We start from the raw sequence: 19,045 nt of genomic DNA, 5'->3' as shown, positions 1-19,045 counted from the left end.
GCAATGTAATGTTAAGCTAGCCAAAGAAATACATACAGTGAATTTTTTTCAATTCGAAATTGCCTTAAAAACACTTAAAATATTAAATAAAAGAATACTGAAAACAAACGTAAATAGCCTCCACTGCCTCGGCATTCAATACGTAAAAATGAGCGTCTCCTCCAATTCGTACTGCAGGTCTTGGTGGATAAACCGACTGCCTCCCAACCGCAAAGATCTATAGCTTGACGAATAAAATGTAGTGTTGGAACGCAGAGCTCTTTTAGCTCTTTTAGTTTTCTTAACGCCTCTAAGGAAAAGATTACTTTTGACTATATAGACTGTTGATGTAAGTATTCTTAATGTTTGATTAGACGGGCAGTTTTATTTAAATGCCTACCGTGAGTCAAACAAGTCAAACACAGGCCCAGCAGAGGATTTGCTCAGACCTGCCCCTATATGTCCTTAAACCTTCCTAATTTTCTGGAAAATCCCAATCTGGCTTTGTCCAGCTTAACTGCCCAGAATGAGCAAGAGGCAGCTAGGTCGATATTGCCTTCCAGCTTCACTGCCTTGTCAATTACATATGTATATATCAAAAACACTGCATATGCTAGAACTCTCTCCAACTGAATTCCTTAGGGAAGACATAAGGTCAAGTCCCAATGCCCATTTCGGAGCCATTCGTGAAGAAGTTCACATTTATTTCAGTCGAGAAAATGGATTTCGAAATTGCGATCAAAGTATATTCCCCATGATCTGATAATTGCTATTTCTTTATACTTTATTTCAGGAGCCGCAACAGATTTTCCTTCTGTTTCCAATAAAAATATTTTTTCTCTTCTTTGAATTTGTAGGATAAATTTTGAGAAAATTATATTTTTCTATAAAAACATTTCACAAAGGTGCTTTAAGATAAGAGTTTTTTGGAAAGAAGAAAATAACTGTTCATAATATTTTCGAGTAAGTAGTAGGGTGCATCACCAAAAAAAAAATGCGGTTTTTCCACCGGTATCATAAATTTTATTATATTTTAAGACTTCCGCCAAAATATTTTGGAAAAATATTAAGATTTACGATTTTACCTGTTTGAAAATACATTCAAAACTGTCAGTATTTTTTTTTTTTCTGAATCCGTTGATAATATTTTTAAACATTTTTATGCAGACCTTTTAAGCTTAAACTCTTCTATGATCTGAGTTGTTCTTATACAAAACAAAAAAATATATATATTTTTAAAAACTGTCTTTATTTAAAAAAAAAATTCGACTTTTGAAGCTATTTTCAAATGGGTCCAGCACACGAAAATTTCAATATTTCTCCGAAATATTTTGGCAAAGTCTTAAAATATAATAAATTGAATAACTCTGTAGCGATTTATTTTTTTATTGAGTGTTATGCGCCATAATGTATCCACTTATGTATTGAAATTCGTTTTCCTCATCACTTGTAAAATTCCAGACGATTTGCAAACACATTGGTATAGAGCTTTTCTTTTGAATTGCCCTTGCTGCTGAGTAAACCCTTTAAATATTCTTCACACGGTAAGTACTTAATGTTGTAGCCAAGGTCACACAAATATGTACACAAATAATTTTAGGGAATTAAATATTACAAGATAGTTGAACATTTTTTTAACTACTTTTTATTTTTTTTTACAATTATTCTTGCAGAATTCCTATACAGTACTTTCTTGGCTTCAACTACTAAGTACATGTGCGTTTTTGAAGTTGTACTATATAAGGCCGAATTCACAGTGCATAGCTAGACCATTTTTAACTTAATCACAAGCAACAGTTTAACCATGATCTTATATTCACAGTTGCATAGTTAACTATGGAAATTCATGTTGCCTAAAATTATAGAAGATTGAAAAATCTAAATTTTTCTATGCCAAAATGAATTTCGTACCACAAAAAATTTACATTTAACAAGAGTTGAACTATAGGGTCACGCAGGGCTTTAACTTTTGCCGACTAAGTACTGTGAAAATCGATAGTTAAACTCTCGTCAGTGGCTAGCTACATACTGTGAATTCGGCCCGTAGTGTTTTATAAATTTATATGTGCAAATGTGCGCATATTTAGAACAAAGACGCAAGAGTAAAATCCATACATCGTAGAGTTCTACAAAAGAAAGGAATAAAAAGGGAACTATAAACAAAATAGTAGTATAACTCCACGCCAACAATGCCCTGGATAACAAACCACATAAGCCGCAGACGTCGGAAAAAGAATTGTTGGCAACTTCAACGACGCCACTTTAGCTAAAATGTCAATTCTATGCTTACATATGCGTAATGTTTAGTACTTCTGTTGGTTTTCACAATTCAATAGACTTACTAGCAGCAGCAGCATTCTTTCAAATATATATTTCTTTGTTTTTATATGCAGAGTAACAAGAAATCATTATATGTAGTTCTAGAATAAAATACAAAAGCATCTAAAGTCGATACCAATAAAAATTATTTACTATTTGATAAAAGTAAATGCATCTTCATAATTGTAATATTATTACAAAATGTATCGCCAGTTTTACTTTTTCACAAGTTTGTATGTTTATTAATCCGTCAGCCAGTGTATGACCAACACTTGCGAAGAAACACAATCAGCACTACAAGCACTTACTTATGTAGACTACAGTGATACAAAAAACAAAAAAAAAACTAATAACAATTACCATTACAATGCAGTCCAAAGCAATAACGAATCACGAGAATTGAACCAAAGTTGATAGAAAAATTCGCAAACTATACCTATACACTTGCGATTAGCAAATGGAAACAAAAGAAATAATTGAAGAATGAGTCAAATTACGAAAGTGAGAGTGTTAGAGTGCGATGGAAAATGTTGATGATATTACTTGATAAAGCCATCGACGTTACAATGTTTAGAAGGAAGGCGCGTTGATATTTCTACGCCCTTTCATACGTGGAACAAAGAAATGAAACTAACTTACTCATTGGATTTGAATATTTACATTAAGGCAGCGCGACGGCTGCGATTTTTACAGAGTAAATGCAATCTTTAATTTCTGCGATAGGTAAGTTTGCATTTGCTATGGGGGTAAATATAGCAAAAGTTTGATATTTCTTTAATAAAAAAGTTCTGTGTTAATCCTACGCGCGACTGAAGTGAAACTCCTTTCTATTCCCAGTATCGCTCACCATTTTATTTATATATGTACTTTTCTGCTTAATAATGAACAATTGAATCGGTTAATTACCAAAGGGAATAAGTCAGCATTTTTCCGATATGTCAAATTTGTTGCACTTGAACGGAGCTTCTTTAAGCGAACCGAACTGCATCAAAATGCTGACTTATTCCCTGTGGTAATTAATCGATTCAGTTATCTTAATCTTAATCATAATCTTATTATTAATATTAATCTGAATCGTAATATTAATCTTACTTTTAATGTTAATCTTTCTCTTTATCTTAATATTAATCTTATTTTTATTCTTAATCTTAATCGTAATCGTAATATTAATCTTACTCTTAATGCTAATCTTACTCTTTGTCTTAATCTTAATCTCATTCATAATCTTAATCTTAATCTTAATTTTAATCCTTATCTTAATCTTAATATTAGTATTAATCTAAATCTTAATCTTCATTTTAATCTTAATCTTAATCTTATTCTTCATTGTAATCTTAATCCTAATCTTAAACTAATTTTTAATCTTCATATTTATCTTTATCTTAATCTTAATCTGAATCTTAGCATTAATCTAAATCTTAATCTTCATTTTAATCTTAATCTTCATCTTAACCTTAATCTTAATTTTAATCTTAGTCGTAATCTCAGCCTTAGTTTTAGTCTTAATCCTAATCTTAAACTAATTTTCAATCTTCATCTTTATCTTAATCTTAATCTCATTCTTAATCTTAATCTTAATCTTAATCTTAATCTTAGAATTAATCTAAATCTTGATTTTCATTTTAATCTTAATCTTAATCTTATTCTTCATTTTAATCTTAATTCCATCTACACCTTAATCTTAATCTTAGTCTTAGTCTTAGTCTTAGTTTTAATCTTAATCCTAATATTAAACTAATTTTTAATCTTCATATTTATCTTTATCCTAATCTTAATCTGAATCTTAGTATTAATCTAAATCTTAATCTTCATTTTTATCTTAATCTTCATCTTAACCTCAATCTTAATCTTAATCTTAGTCTTAGCTTTAGTCTTAATCTTAATCTTAAACTAATTTTTAATCTTCATCTTTATCTTAATCTTAATCTTAGTCTTAACCGTAATCTTAATATTAATCCTAATCATAATCATAACCTTAATCTAAATCGTGCCCATCCACCGTCATCCCCTCCCTTCTCTTTTGTTGTACATATACATATGTATATTGACAAAGGATCCAATACTCTGCAATAACCACTAAGGAGGCCAGCAAGTGTTGTAATGTAATGCCTACTGAGATTCGGGGTTCGTTCAGTAAATTGTATCGTGCTTTTCCATCCATATTTACAAATAGCTTTAAAGTGAGCAAAGTTTCTTAGCCAATGGAAATTACTAATGCATGCATTAGAACGCGCCGGAAAAAGACAACAACAAAAATTTCCTCCGAACATTTTTATATTTTTCGTCATATCTTCTACATTTACAGTCTGATCTTCAAGTATCGAATGTCGATGTTTTTTCTCAAAGAGACCATTTTTTGTTCCAAAGTTCATTAGCTTCAAGTACCCAGTTCTAGTACTTAGCCACCAGATTGCAATTTCTACTACCCTAACGTAGCGCCTTAATGTCACTTAATTAAAGCTTGCCAAAAATCATTTATCTTTTGCAAAGAAATTATTTCGATTCCGAAGCAATTTAAATTTTTTGCCGAACGCAGGAGTCAGCTATTTACATTTTTCGTCACATCTTTATATATGTATCTACGTGTTTTTCTCGAGGAGGAAATTTTTGTGTTCCAAAGTTCATTGACCTCAAGTACACGGTGTTATTACTAAGCCACCAGACCTAAGTTCCTATCACCCTAACGTACCACCCTAATGCGAGTAAATTACATTTCACCAAAGATCATTACATTTAGCTAATGAAGTATGCATTTTTATTATTCCAGAAGAACTATTTTAAACGAATTTTTTTATCGCCAAATTTAGCTGGAACCGTAGACTCAGGGGTGTACGGCGACATTTTGTTTTATTTGCTTTTAAGGTGGTACGGTCTAAAGTACATATGTATGTCGATCTACATACATACCCAGTCAGCAGAAAAAGCAATCAATATACTTTTTGATAATTTGAAGCGATAACCCTTCGGAGCTCGAATCTTTACTCATGTTCATATCTCTTAAGGAGAAGGTCTTATGAACAAATGCTGCCCGAAGGCGTTATTAAGAAGCGCTCATCATTTTGCCAGATGGGTGCGTTCATATATATTTACATATAGTATATGCTCATACTAATGTACGCCGGCATTCAAATGCACATATACAAACATTCTCTAGCAGCAATTTATTCAATACTACCGTGCAAACGTTTACGTGGTTTCACAGAAGGCACAAACTTGCTAGTTGTATGTAACTATAATCGAAGGAGGTGCAAAAGGTCTGGCAAAAGTCGTGCCTTCTTTTGACTGCTTTTATCGCCGCTGAGTAGTGGAAACGACGGCAAATGAATGAAAGTGAAACCAAAAACGAAGTGAAAGTAAATCCATATCACGCCACAAGCAACAACAATGAAAACCCAAACAAAACAACAATAAGCAAATACAACGATATCAAAAACATAACTATGTACACACATTCTTAGCCAAATAACAATAATAGCAAACACACAGCCAACACTTTGAAGTTTTTGTGTGAAAATTTATCGTTTTGAGCTGCCCACAACAAAATACTTTGTTGAGTGATGGCGCAGGGGGCGGACAAAGCAGGCATATGCTATGACCGCATAGCCGCTGTATGAACAAATAAAATAAAAGTAATAACAATAACAATAAAAAAACAACAAGAAACAAAACAAAAACACTTGACGCGTGGTAATAAATACAAGTTGTATGTAATATTACCATATTTTCATGTCGAATGCCAATTTGCATGGACGTCGTCGCAGTAGACGCCGCCAAAAATTTGTGCAGAGAAGCGAGAGAGTAGGAAAAATACATACATACATTTTTTTTATTGTTTGTGCATCCAGTGTGGTAAGTACTACAGAGCGTATGAGTGTTTGCAATTTTCGCCGAGTAGCCATATAAAGTACATAGCAGACGGCTTTTATGCGGCACTTTTGGCTGCTTGCCTGGCTGTTGGCTGCACACAGACACATTCAAGCATGCATGCATGCAAATTTGTAAATATGTAAATATATATTGTATTTGTGTTTTAGTTCCAACGCCAATACGCCACCAGTCTGCGCGCTTGCCAAAGTGTCTACGACTTAAGTAGCTACTCGCCCCACTAAGCTGTGTTACAGTGGCCAATAGCCAACTTTCGCGCCTTTCATGCCCGCTTGATTTCTTTAAAGTCTCGCAAGGCGCGCGCGCCCTCCTACCCTTTCTAAACGCTTTGCTGACATGCCACACTTAAGAAAACATTAAATCGCAAACGGTGCGGCAGTCGTCATGCGGCAGTCAAAGCGTAACGCCGCCATATTTGTTTTTGCGCAGTGGTGAAAAATATTTTTGCAATAAAAATAAAGTAAAATAAAACAAAAATAAGAATTAAGTCGAATATGTCAAACATTTCCATGCATTTGTGTCAAGTCAGTGGAAGCAAAAAAGTTTCGATAAAAAAATATAGATATAAATTTTAAAATATCAAAAAATATCAAATTTCTGAAACCGCGTTAAATTTTATCAACTATTTTGCCCTTAAAGCGTTTTTTTTTAATTTTGTGCGTGTTCCATTGTATAAATATTACTTCAAAAACTACTAAAAAATAAAAAAAAACCTCTCAAACTGCCTTAAATTTTATCAACTACTTTGCCCTTAAATCGTTTTTTTTTTTTTGAATTTTTCGCGTGTTCCATTGCAGCGATTTTGTATAAATATTATTTCAAAAACTACTAAAAAATAAAAAAAAACTTCCAAAATTGCATTAAATTTTAGCAACTATTTTCCCATAAACTCTATTTTAATTTAGTGCGTATTCCATTACAGCGATTTTGTATAAATATTATTTAAAACTCCATTGCATACTTTCGGGCACTCTAGCATGGCGTAGTGAGTGGCCTGCCGCTTTATACTTTTACACAGCTTCAACTAATTTCATATGCATTCTAGCCCTACTGCTGCTTGTTTGTGCGTGCGTGTGTGCGTGTGTATGTTGAGCCAACTCACTTTATTTGCTGCGACTCGCTTATTTACTTGCCTGTCAGCGGTCACTCATACGCCCCGTTGACCGTTTGCACTACGCTGCGGTCAGTAGTTCACTGCGGGCGGGTGCTTTTGCTTTTATTACACTTTTTTGTTTTTGTGCTTTCATTGCAGTTTTGTTGTTTCCTAGTGCATTTTTTTGTTGTTCCATGTTTTTTTGTTGTTTTGCTTTTTAACCTTCTTTGCGCGTATGTACGCGTACTCATCTCTGTCAGTGCGCTCGCTCAAAGTGAAATTAACTCATTTAAAGTGCAATTAAATTAAAATGCTTTCAATTAATTCACTTTAAATGGCCGGCTGTTGGCAAGAGTGCTCTTTTCAGAGTTGAAAATTGTGGCAGTTTTTTGTAAATTGTTTAGCATTTTTCCAAACTACTTTAACACCTGCGCGAGTAATTAAAATTTAAATTGAATTTTCTATGAAATTTTTTATTGGTTAAGTTTAGTTTAAAATTTTCTGCGGTATTTTAAATTTCAGTTTTTATATTATTAAAATACATATCTAAGATTTTTTGCTGGATTTAGCAAATTTTCGATTGCATACGTGAATTTCCGTAGACTAATTGAATCAAATTTAAAGAGAATATTTGATTTTTATTATTACCCTTTCATTCTAAGAACTTCAAAAACCTGTTTTCTTACTGCATTAATATCCAAAGGAATTTGAATCGGAAACGATCTTATTAGAGCAATATCCGTGCTGTGGACTAAGTAAGATCCGGGTTTTACAGCAAATGAGAGGCTCAAAAATGAGAAGAGTCCGCTAAGGGCAGTAGTCAGTAATCGACTCTAAAAATAAAACTTATAACTGCCCCACTATAAAACATCTAGTATTTCCAAGCGAAAAACTGCGACAAGGCATTCTCTTTTGGTGCCCACTTTAAACCATCCAGATATACTGAAAATTTTTTATTCTAATATGACAAAGTTTCAACTTTACAGCAAGGTTAGGTTAGGCACGATTGGGTTAGTCTGGCTGGATTTGACCTAGCCGTATCAGATGAAGATCGAACTTAAATTAGACTCAAAGTTTACATCATTTGAAATGTTAATGTTTTTAGCTTAACTAAGGAGACATAATCTAGATTTCCAAGCTATGCATGCACCGGATATTTCAGTTGAGGTCTTGGTAACGCCGAAGCTAAAGTAAAGTTAGGTTAGGACAATTAAGAGAGTGTCTTTTTGGTATCACGAAAAACTGAACGGCGACCATTAATTTAGTCGGCGAATCGCCCTATAGCTTCAGCTGCATGCAAACCAGTTTTATAGTCCTCGTCCTAGGTGTTAAGGCGAACTAGCCGCTTAACTCCTACCAACTCCATAGCTGCACTTCTTTGGCGCCAACCCGTGCTTGTCATGATAGGCAAAACTTCTCCAGCTCAACAACGCCTGCAATCACTCTATACACGATTGGCTTGGACGAAAATGAGCGATGCCATTTCAACTCTGGCGTTCACTTAATTAGCACTTGTCGCCGAAAAATTGTGGTTTTCCTCTCAGAGTTAAAAGAGCTAAACTAAAGCGCTATAATTTTTTCTATACCAATTTCCAACAGTTTTGTCCAAGGTACAATCGTTAAGTGGAAGCAGCATTAATGGCTCATTGGAAATCGCTCAAGTAAGAAAACCGGCTATTCGAGGTACCCCCAATCGATTCAACGTTCTTGGGGTTGTTAACGATGCAATATAAGACAGATAACTTTCAACCTCCATCACTCAATAGCGCATATATTATATTTTCGGCGGTAGCAACGTTTTTAAGAGTAATTTTCAACATTCAACTTTCTTGGGAGAGCGACCACAGTTAATACATGAATCAGTTAACTACTTATTTTAATAAGTAAGCATTTTTCCGATATGAGAAATTTTGATCCACTTTAACAGAGCTCCTTTAAACAAACCGAACTGCATCATATCGAAATAATGCTCAATTATTCCCTTTGGTGATTAACCGTTTGGTAGAGTAGTTCTCACCAATGGAGCGTTGTTTGGTTAAAATTGTCGGTGCGCAGTTAAATGACCATCCAGCTGTTATCAAGGCTTTTGGTTCATCAACGACCAACCTGACTGATATGTGTACAAGTATGTCGAGGATACCTACAATATCTTTGACAGTGTATAGTAAATCTCCGCTGGGTCATGGGGTGAGTGCGCGGAAAAGGGTTCTGGTTCAATGCCCCACTCAGATATTCGCGCAGAAAGTGTGGAAATTGAGAAGAGGTGGAATTCATTTAACACTTCCTATTCGAATGCATCGCACTCCAAAGGCAGCACTTAAAAATTCGGAGAGACCACTTTTTCGGGCACTAAGACAGCCAATTAGGCAAAGGTCTGGGGAAATCCTTCTCCAAGCATCGCAATAACCGTTTTTATACGCATCTGTTTTTCATTTATAGGATTTCTGTAGAATCTCACTGATGTATTAGTTTATACTTTACAACCGTTTAACAGATGATTTTATTCTAAAGCCCCCCCCTAAGCACATAGACCAAGTGCAGTTAGCCAGATACATAAGTACATACATAGATGTTTTTCTTCTCCGCCTGCGCAAATAGAAAAAAAGCTTACACAAATTTTGTAAATGAGTTTTTCACAAGCACTACTAAGTACGAAAGGAATATTTTTCTATGAAACACCACAATCACAAAATTTGTTTGCATTTATTATTTTAATTGACTGGTATTTTCGTCTGATATTTTGCGTAATTAAAATTCAAGCGTTTAATTACCTATTTTTTTTCTTCACTTTTCATTTTACAAAACGGAATTTTTTTATAGGTTTTCATCATATGCACATACATATCTACGGATCTAATCATTTTTAACCTACGGCTACCTTAATAACAATTAATTGCATTTTTTACTGGTTATATTTACTTTAGTTAGTTCTTTTACACATTTTATAAACAAAACGCTGCAAGAAATTAAATGTGAAAAAAAATATAAAGAGAATACAAATAGAAAAATGAAGCGGAAAATGAATATAATACAGCTAAATTGCGTATAAAAACTTTATTTAAAAAAATAGAATAAAATATACAATAAACACATAAGTAGAAAACGGAAAATATAATTTGAAAAAAAACACTGCTTAAATGTACGACGACAGTGACGAAAGTTCGCCGTTCGTGATGCTCTCATCGCCAACAAAGTCTTGGGTTAGTAGTAACAGTGATTGCATAAATATAAACATACATACATACCGATGGTTCTTTGCAAGAACGACACAGCTCTAAACTCAAACAAAACGCTTACTATTGAACATTGGCACATCTCTCTAATACTTGTCACTAAATCTTTGTAAAGTAGTTATATTTAAAGATTAGACATGATTAAGACAAGGATTAGAGACGTGTGCTACAGTTCAGTTGCAAGGGTTCTTTTGAAGTTATTAGGGCGGAGTAATTTAATTTCGAAAAAAGTGTATGGCATATTCGAATTCTACGTTCGATTCTAAGCAAAAATGGCGAACAAACTATGTACCAAAAATGACGTTTGACCCTCCCAATTTTTAAAAGAAAAATAAGTGTGTTGGAATTTTTTATGAACGAAATTCATTTTTCATTTACAAAATTTTGTATTTTCTTCATACAATATACTGCTTTTGCTTTTGAAAATTGGGAGGGTCAAATGTCATTTTTGGTATATAGTTTGTTTGCCATTTTTACTTAGAATTAATCATAGAATTTGAATTTGCTATACACTTTCTTCAAAAATTTTGCTCCGAACTAATTAGTCTGCCCTAATGTACATACTTAAATATTTAAATAAGCATGATAATTATTTGCACACAAATGAAGCGTGTGACGTGTTGCAAGTGGCAATTTTTACTACTTTTTATTAGGTACTATTTTGTCTGGTACTATTTTTACTAAAATTTTCCCTAACCTTATATTTAACCTCTCTCTTATATCACGTATTTTCTAACTATTTTATTTTCACTATTCTTTTAAATCTTAAAAAATTAATTGTATCTCAGGGCAATATTTCCTCTCTTCTACTTTTTACAAATTTACTTCAGAAAAGCATTAGGCTGGATATCCACTAGGAAGTAAAAAACAAATGACAAAGTCTGTCATTAAAAAATAATCGTGTCATTACATTAAAAAAATAGTCATTAAGTTCATTTCCACATGACATTTTTTAAATGGCATACATTTTTTGTCATTTCAATGCCTAGTGGAAACTCGGCATTAGAAACATACTTGACTCTTTTAGGTAATTTTTTTACGCCTACTACCAATTTCGCAATACTTTTTTACTACTAAAAGTCGAATGCAAGGTTTTTTAGTACCAATTTTCGACTACTTTTTTGAGGAATAAGTTTTAATTTTTTTGTTTTAGGTTTGATTACATCTTTTTCAGCTTTTATTCACTGCACATTTTTAATTTATTTTTGATTGTTGATGCCTCCTTTCATTTGGCATTTACTCTGATAGTTAATTTTTATTGCATCTACTACCAATTTCGCAATACTTTTTTACTACTACTTTCATAGTTTTATTAATTAAAATACTTTTTTTCCACAACTAAAAGTCTAATGCAAAATTTTTTACTACCACTTTTCTACTACTTTTCTCTACTGCCATTTTATAACACTGCCTAAAGTAATTTTTAAATTTTCTTTACTACTTTTATTTAATTACATCTTTATCAGCTTTCACTGAACATTTTTATTTTCTTTTTTCATTGTTGATGCTACCGACAGGGTAGGAGTATGATGTACTACGAAACGAATTTTCGTCATACCTTGTCAATTTTGTGTTGTTTTCAGTGTCATTCGATTCGTTCGATGTCGGAAATACATTCCAAAATACGCCATTATTATTTTCCAACTTCTACCTTACTAAAAAATTCACTACGTTTTCCATTTTTCTTTCTTGTAGCGTTTGCGCAATTTTTAAAAACTTTTCTGCTACTATATTTCGACACCTTTTTTCTGACGCAATTTTCTCATACTATTTTCCTCTTTTACTACTATTTTCCTACAACCCATTTTTACTACTATTTGTACAGCATTACCTAAAAATATGCTCTTCTCTTGTATTCGAACACACACACACATTTAATTAATTCCCTTTGCAGCTATGTGCTATTATTTCCAAATTTTTAATTGTTTTTCAACTGTTGGTTCGTCCCAAACTACATTTATACCTTCAATATATTTGCCTTCGGTCTTCATCCTCACGCTTTTTTATGACTTTCAATACTTCTGCTATTTTTTTTTTCTTTCTCTCTCTAAAGTTTGAGTCTGTCTGCCCCAGACAGTTTGGTTTGTATTTAAATTAGTGGTAAGCAAACATTTAGAAAGCAAGTCCACCCGCAACCGCAGCAACAGCAACAGCAGCCGCAGCAATTTTCTCCATTTAGCAAACATTTAATTTAGCTTGTTTTCTTTTTATTTGATTTTCTCCATCTAAAGCGCATTTATTTTTTTATTTATTTTCTTTACTTTTAAACAGCTTGCTTAGCGTTTTTTTATTATTTGTTTTATTCCAACTTTTAATTCATTCCTTGTTGTATTTTTTATTTTTTATTTTTTCCTCTTTATCCTTTACTTTGCTTTGCTTTTGATAAGTCAGCTAGTTTGCTCACTTCACTGCCCGGGTTGCTTTGCTTCGAACATACTGAACCTTAATCGGTTTTGCGTTTTATATGTTGCCTGGCAATTATAGCATCTCTGTGGTTACCTTTTCCACCGTTTTATTTTTTTGGTCTCTTTAACTATTTAAAGGGTTTTTTTGTTGGGTTTTAAATTAAAGAGTTGAATAAAAACTTTGTAGTATATACTTATTACATGAATTGCTAACACTAGATCATTTCCCATGCTAAAAACCTAGTGGAATGCGTGAACTAAACAAGAAAACATGCCCTTTTGCTGGGTTGGGTATAGCATCAAACATATTTTGCACCGGGAAAGGGCAACATTTTTTGAAAGAAGTGAAATCACCATAAGTTTACGTGTCTCGCGGTTTTTTTGGGTCGTATTAGCGTTCGTACAGCGTAATTTTTTACTTTTTAGTTCATATTAGCTGTGTTTGTTTTACACGCATATACATATACGCTTAACGTGTAAAAAACCAATCATCGACTATTTCCATTTTAAAACGAGTAATTTTGATTTTATCGACAACTATTCATAAGCGCATATAAAGTTTGTCGCTTAGAACTCCATTCAATTTTTAAGCTCAAAAAACACGTCTATTGTATAAAAGCGTGTTTTTAGTTTTACAAACTGTAATTTTATTTTCAGATGCTGAGTATATTTTCTCAACAAATCTGTGTACTTCATCGATAGTGCAGTAGCTTTTCCTAAACCTAAATTTATGGAGTTAGTATCTTAAGAAAAATTAACTTCTATAATTTTGGTGGTGATTGGTAATAAGCTTATGGACTGGTATGATTTAACTTTCGCAGCATTTTTTAGGGTTTCGGAATCCTTTTCAGATGTAGGGCTAGGACGCTGCTACTCACAAGTACGATACTATCGATACTTTTTTTCCTTTCCGAGTATTTTTAGCATCGATGCTTTTAACGAAACACTCGAGAAAAAAATATCGATACTTTACCTCGATACCCCAACATTTGCAGTAGCGGTTACTTTTGTTAGTTTGTATGTTTTTTCGCTATCTCGAATGCTGAAGTCGATAATAGTTGGTATATTTGTATGTGTATGCGGTAAAAACACTCACATAATTATTTCAGAATATTTGTGACGTGGCAATTTGCTATTCAGCATTAGGGTGTTGTCGTAACATCTGAGCCATGTGAGTCACTTTTCTCAAAGGCGCGTACGGTAATGTCAAAATCTCGCAATCGTTTGTCCCCCAAGTTTATGCAAGCTCAATTTTTTTTAAACACCATTCTAAAACAAAAGTTTTTTTGGTAAAGGATAGTCTTTACATTTGTACGATTAAGAATGTTTTTATCGCAATATCGTATTAAATTCTTGTTCTGTGTTAATAACTATTAATGAAATAAAGTACAATTTGTTTGTAAAACTATACATGTACATATACTTATTAAAGTGTACATTTACTTTATTCGTACTTAATTAATCAAAAAATTAAGGGATGTATACATTGTATTAAATTTTCCAAAAAGTAATCGAATAATCAATAGTATCAGGGACCGTAACAGTTACAACTTTTATTAAAAAAATTGCTCTTTAAGAATTGTTCTTTTACTTTTATTTAATTACTCCTTCAATAAGCGTTATTTTTGACTTCTATTTAATGAATCCAAAATAATAATTATTTTTGATTTTTATTTAAATATTCTGCGAATAGCAGTTATTTTTTATTTTTAAATTATACGTCTTTGATAACGGTTATCGAAGACTTTCATTTATAAAGGTCACAAATGAAAATCAGTCACTGACCTTTATTTTTAAAATCATACTTAAAAAAGTCATTTGTATAAGTCGTAGTAAACTTTTACTTCCCAACACCTTCTGAACTGCGAAAAATATTAATGACTTTTATACGAATGATTTAAAAAATAAAAGTCGGTGACTGATTTATATTGATGATTTTTATAAATAAAAGTCTTCAATAACTGTTATCTAAGACATATAATATAAAAATCTAAAATAATTGTTATTTTGGATTTATAATATAAAAAACAAAAATGATTGTTATATTTTTAATTTTGCATAAAAAATGCAACTAAAAATTTATTTTCAAATTTGAGTCTCGGTGAAAAAAGAAATCGATTCGTATGTATCACTTAGTTGTAGAACATTTCCTTCATAGTGAATTTTTCCATGACAGTTTTTTGCCATAACTGTTATGTTCGGTCACTGTTTAATATCGATGCTTTTTGTTGATAATGCGAGTGCAAGAATCGATTCTTTGAGGTATAGTCCTAACCCTATTCACATGAGAACTTTTCTTATCAGCTGAACTTTACTGAATCTCTTTTGAAATATCCATTATCAAAGAATACATCTATTTCATAAATAAAAGGTAATGTCTTCATTTATTGCCCTCCTTAAAGAAATATCTGCATTCAGCAGATGACAAATTAATGACAAGAATGTTTTGTATTCGCGTTTATTCTTAAAAAAAAAAAGTAAATGGTTCGTCCGAGCCGCCGAATCGCGAATTGTCCTTCACAATGTATGTAAAATGACATCCACGACAAAATTTTACTTTTTAAAAAACACAGCGAATTTTGCACCTGGCGATGATTTCTTTGAAATTTACACAGCATAATTGGCAAGCATATTGATAAGAGCGAAAAGCAAAAGTGAAAAATGAAATGGATATAAATGAATTTACGAATAACCAAATGCAAATATGCACTCATATCTGTGCATGTAAGTGACTATACTTCTGCATACATATCCGAAGTGTTATACTTTTATATGTATGCATAAAAGTGCATATGCATGTATTGTACAGTTAAATATTTACAAATTAAACCAGCACATAACACCGCAGAACATAAATCGCTGAATTCGCTTAACGCAACTGGCTGAGGCAATGAAGAGTAAGTGGTAAAATTAAATTATCGAGGCGTTTCAATTTGTAAGTGATGATCGAAAGTTGAATGGGAAGTATGCCAAGGTATTTTTTTTTTTTTTTGCAATATATATGTCCAAACATATTTGTGCGTAAATATTGGAAATTGCAATAAGTAATGACATTATTTGCCGGCATTTCGTGCTGACACTTTTTTCAATGTTGAAAAAATATTTCAAATGCATTGAATAAAAAATTAACTAAATTTTCGGAATTGCCAAGCAATTTTACTGAGGAATTATAGATAGTGGCATCCAAAGAACATTTTTGCTGTAAACCAGTGTATTTACTCGTGCCCCTGGGGCTTTGCGATTTCCCATGTATTTTACATGGGGGAAAATAAATTTGTTTGTAAAATTGGTATAAAATTGTTAAAAATAAATATTTTTTGATGATAAAAATAAATATTATTTGGCTCTTAAGTCCACTCACCCTTTTCACTTTAAACTGACTGCGTCTAGGGCTGCCGTTAGTTAAGTTAGACGACGATGATAGACTAGCCGATTTAGGCAAGAGTTTGATAGTGCCGCTACAACAACAAAAACATATAATATTTCAATAAAAGTGCAACAAAATGGCGACACAATGCCTTAGTTGACCCTAATCTAAAGTACCATAACTAGTCAGTCATATTGGCCGCTTTTTTGTCACCAGCAACGAAGAACGTTGGTTTAAGCCAGCGACAATCAGAGAGAGCTTCTTCTCTGTACATTTCCATTATAAAATCTGTGGAAAGCTTCAGAAAGCTTATCCTAAGGGATAGGCCTCGGTGGTGATTGGTTTAGACCCTTGTTGATAGTAGTTGGAAAGGTGGAAATGTTTCCACTGCTTAGGAATTCCTTTCGTTTACCTTCTCCTCCCTTGCATGCTCCTTTCTTGCGCTAAATATTTTGGTAGCCAAACTATAGTCTTCATAATAGAAATTATTTTTGGAAAGAGCATTTCCGATCATGTTGATTTTCTCATCTGCGTGATTTGTTTTCATAAATATCCTTGTTTGACACATCTTTTAGGGAGATGTCCATCTGAATGTTCCTGTCGTTGGGTTAGGCTAGACCATCGTGGATTCCCTGATCCTGAATTAGACGGAGTCACACTTAGACTACATTATGCCCGTTGTGGTACCGCACTGACGTCTCTTAGCAGTTTTTCTTTCCCTCGAAGTTAAATAAATTCGGTTGGTGGTCTTGCCGGATATTTGCATAATTACACATAGCGATTTCAGCATGTGTAACTGATTGTGTAAGAACTGATTTTACATAAAAACGTTTCCTTTGCTGGACTGCGGATGGGTGGAAAGAGGTGTAAATTGAGAGAGAATATACACGATACATACTTTGTATCGATAATAATTTGTATGTATGTACGTCACATATTGAGACAAACTTTTGCATGCTGCGCTTAAGTGTAAGCCACGTGTCCCCTTTCGCCTTGAAATATGCAAGAAATTGCATTAAAATTTGCTTATATATGAAATAAAATATGGTCTGGCAACAATAAAATCGAAGGCAAATGCTTTTAATTGCCTTTGGTTATATGCAAATATGTACATATATGAATACGAATTTATTTACATAAATTTATTCATATATGTACATATGTATGTGGAAGTGTGTGTATGAAAACCAATATGAATTCACATTCATGCTGCTCAGAAGCCCACCCCAAAGTGGTTAATCGCCACATGGTAACAGCAGCCGCAGAGTAGTATTGGAAAAAATGCCCAGCGCTTACAATTAAAATAATTACGAATTTGTAGAGAAAGCAACGACAAAAAAAAAGGATAAAATCGGTTCGAGCAACAAAAACCGAAATCACAAAAAACCACAGTCCCCAAATTAAATGGGACTGGGAGGAAGTGAGTAGCTGGAAGCGCGTGCCATTATTGCTCAGGGTGTGTTAGCCTTGTTCATGGTCAACATATGGCAGCTGTTTGCTTGGCTATGTATAAACCTTTGTATGTACATTTGCATGGATGCCTGTGAAATTATACACTCTTATAAGTCCACATGTATTTGTGTGTGTCTGTGTGCTCGTCTGCGCGTGCATGCCACAAAATAATTTAATTAATTCCAGATTTGTGCGAAACACTTTTTACAACTTACACACAAATATACACACACGCAGTAGTACAGTAAATATGTACGACCAATCGACACAATGCCAACATAAATACACACACTTCCTCTTCTCTTAAACTCACACACCCACAATTACTTTGTAGTGCAATTGTTAAAAAAATATATATATTGAAAAGTGTATATTATTTCCAACTGCAGCGGCTTACCAACTTTAATCTCGTTTTATTCACACAAACATTTCTTCCTCTCTTCTTCTCTTTTTTTGTCACGCAACTACTATTGCAACGCGCCAATCCAATGACAATAACAACAACTACCACGTTAATATTGCCAATCGCCCAACCAACAAACGCAATCGTCCACATCGGGCGAAAATATTTTGATTTCAACAATTTTCAATCGCCTTCTCGCCATTTGTTGTTAATCTTGTGCCACACACAAACACACAGCCGGCTAGTTACGGTAAAAAGAACGGCATGTGGTACGCCTCACCGGGTAATCAAGGTTGGGGCTCCAAGCCGGCCAGTCGTAAGCCATCGATTATGGAGGCAGATTTGGGCACATTATCAACCACATCGGGTTCAATCAAACGCAGCGCTGGACGTGTTATACGCATCATCAATAATTTGGATCATTCGGTACAGGTGAGTGTAAGAACAAAGCTACAGGGTATCCAAAATTAAATCGATTGAAATGCAAGCAAAAAGGGAGCGGCAAAAATCTGCTCACAAAATGAAAAAGTCTATAATAAAGAAATGGCAAAACTCCTAATTTTGGTCAGATCCGACCCATGGAGCAGGGATGGGCATTTTTGAATGAATTTTTATTCAATTAAAAAATAAAATTTTATTCATAATTTTTATAATTTTGAATGACGAATGAATTTTTATTCTTTATTCAAGCACTTTAGAATAATGAATAAATTTTTATTCTTTATTCAAACATTTTCGAATGATGAATAAATTTTTATTCTTTATTCAAACACTTTCGAATGATGAATAAATTTTTATTCTTCATTCAAGCACTTTCGAATAATGAATAAATTTTTATTCTTTATTCAAACATTTTCGAATGATGAATAAATTTTTATTCTTCATTCAAGTAATTTCGAATAATGAATA

General features: G+C 33.0%; 2 protein-coding genes across 2 annotated transcripts in view; both read left to right on the top strand.

Annotated features, from left to right (window-relative positions):
- Positions 1 to 19,045, top strand: part of LOC118740064 — an 806,655-nt gene that overhangs the window by 483,705 nt on the left and 303,905 nt on the right. The gene's annotated exons all lie outside the window — the stretch shown is intronic.
- LOC118738831 (echinoderm microtubule-associated protein-like CG42247) overlaps positions 18,380 to 19,045 on the top strand; it is a 34,266-nt gene continuing 33,600 nt past the window's right edge. The window contains exon 1 of the mRNA XM_036469834.1: positions 18,380 to 18,568. Within this exon, the coding sequence (XP_036325727.1) occupies positions 18,401 to 18,568 (168 nt within the window). The 5' untranslated portion in view covers positions 18,380 to 18,400. The remainder of the gene's footprint in view (positions 18,569 to 19,045) is intronic.

The sequence above is a fragment of the Rhagoletis pomonella genome, unplaced genomic scaffold (assembly GCF_013731165.1).
Source record: "Rhagoletis pomonella isolate Grant_MI unplaced genomic scaffold, Rhpom_1.0 Rhpom_scaffold_00005, whole genome shotgun sequence".
Taxonomy (NCBI): domain Eukaryota; kingdom Metazoa; phylum Arthropoda; class Insecta; order Diptera; family Tephritidae; genus Rhagoletis; species Rhagoletis pomonella.
The sequence above is the reverse complement of the archived record's forward strand: the minus strand, read 5'-3'. Positions and strand labels throughout refer to the sequence as shown.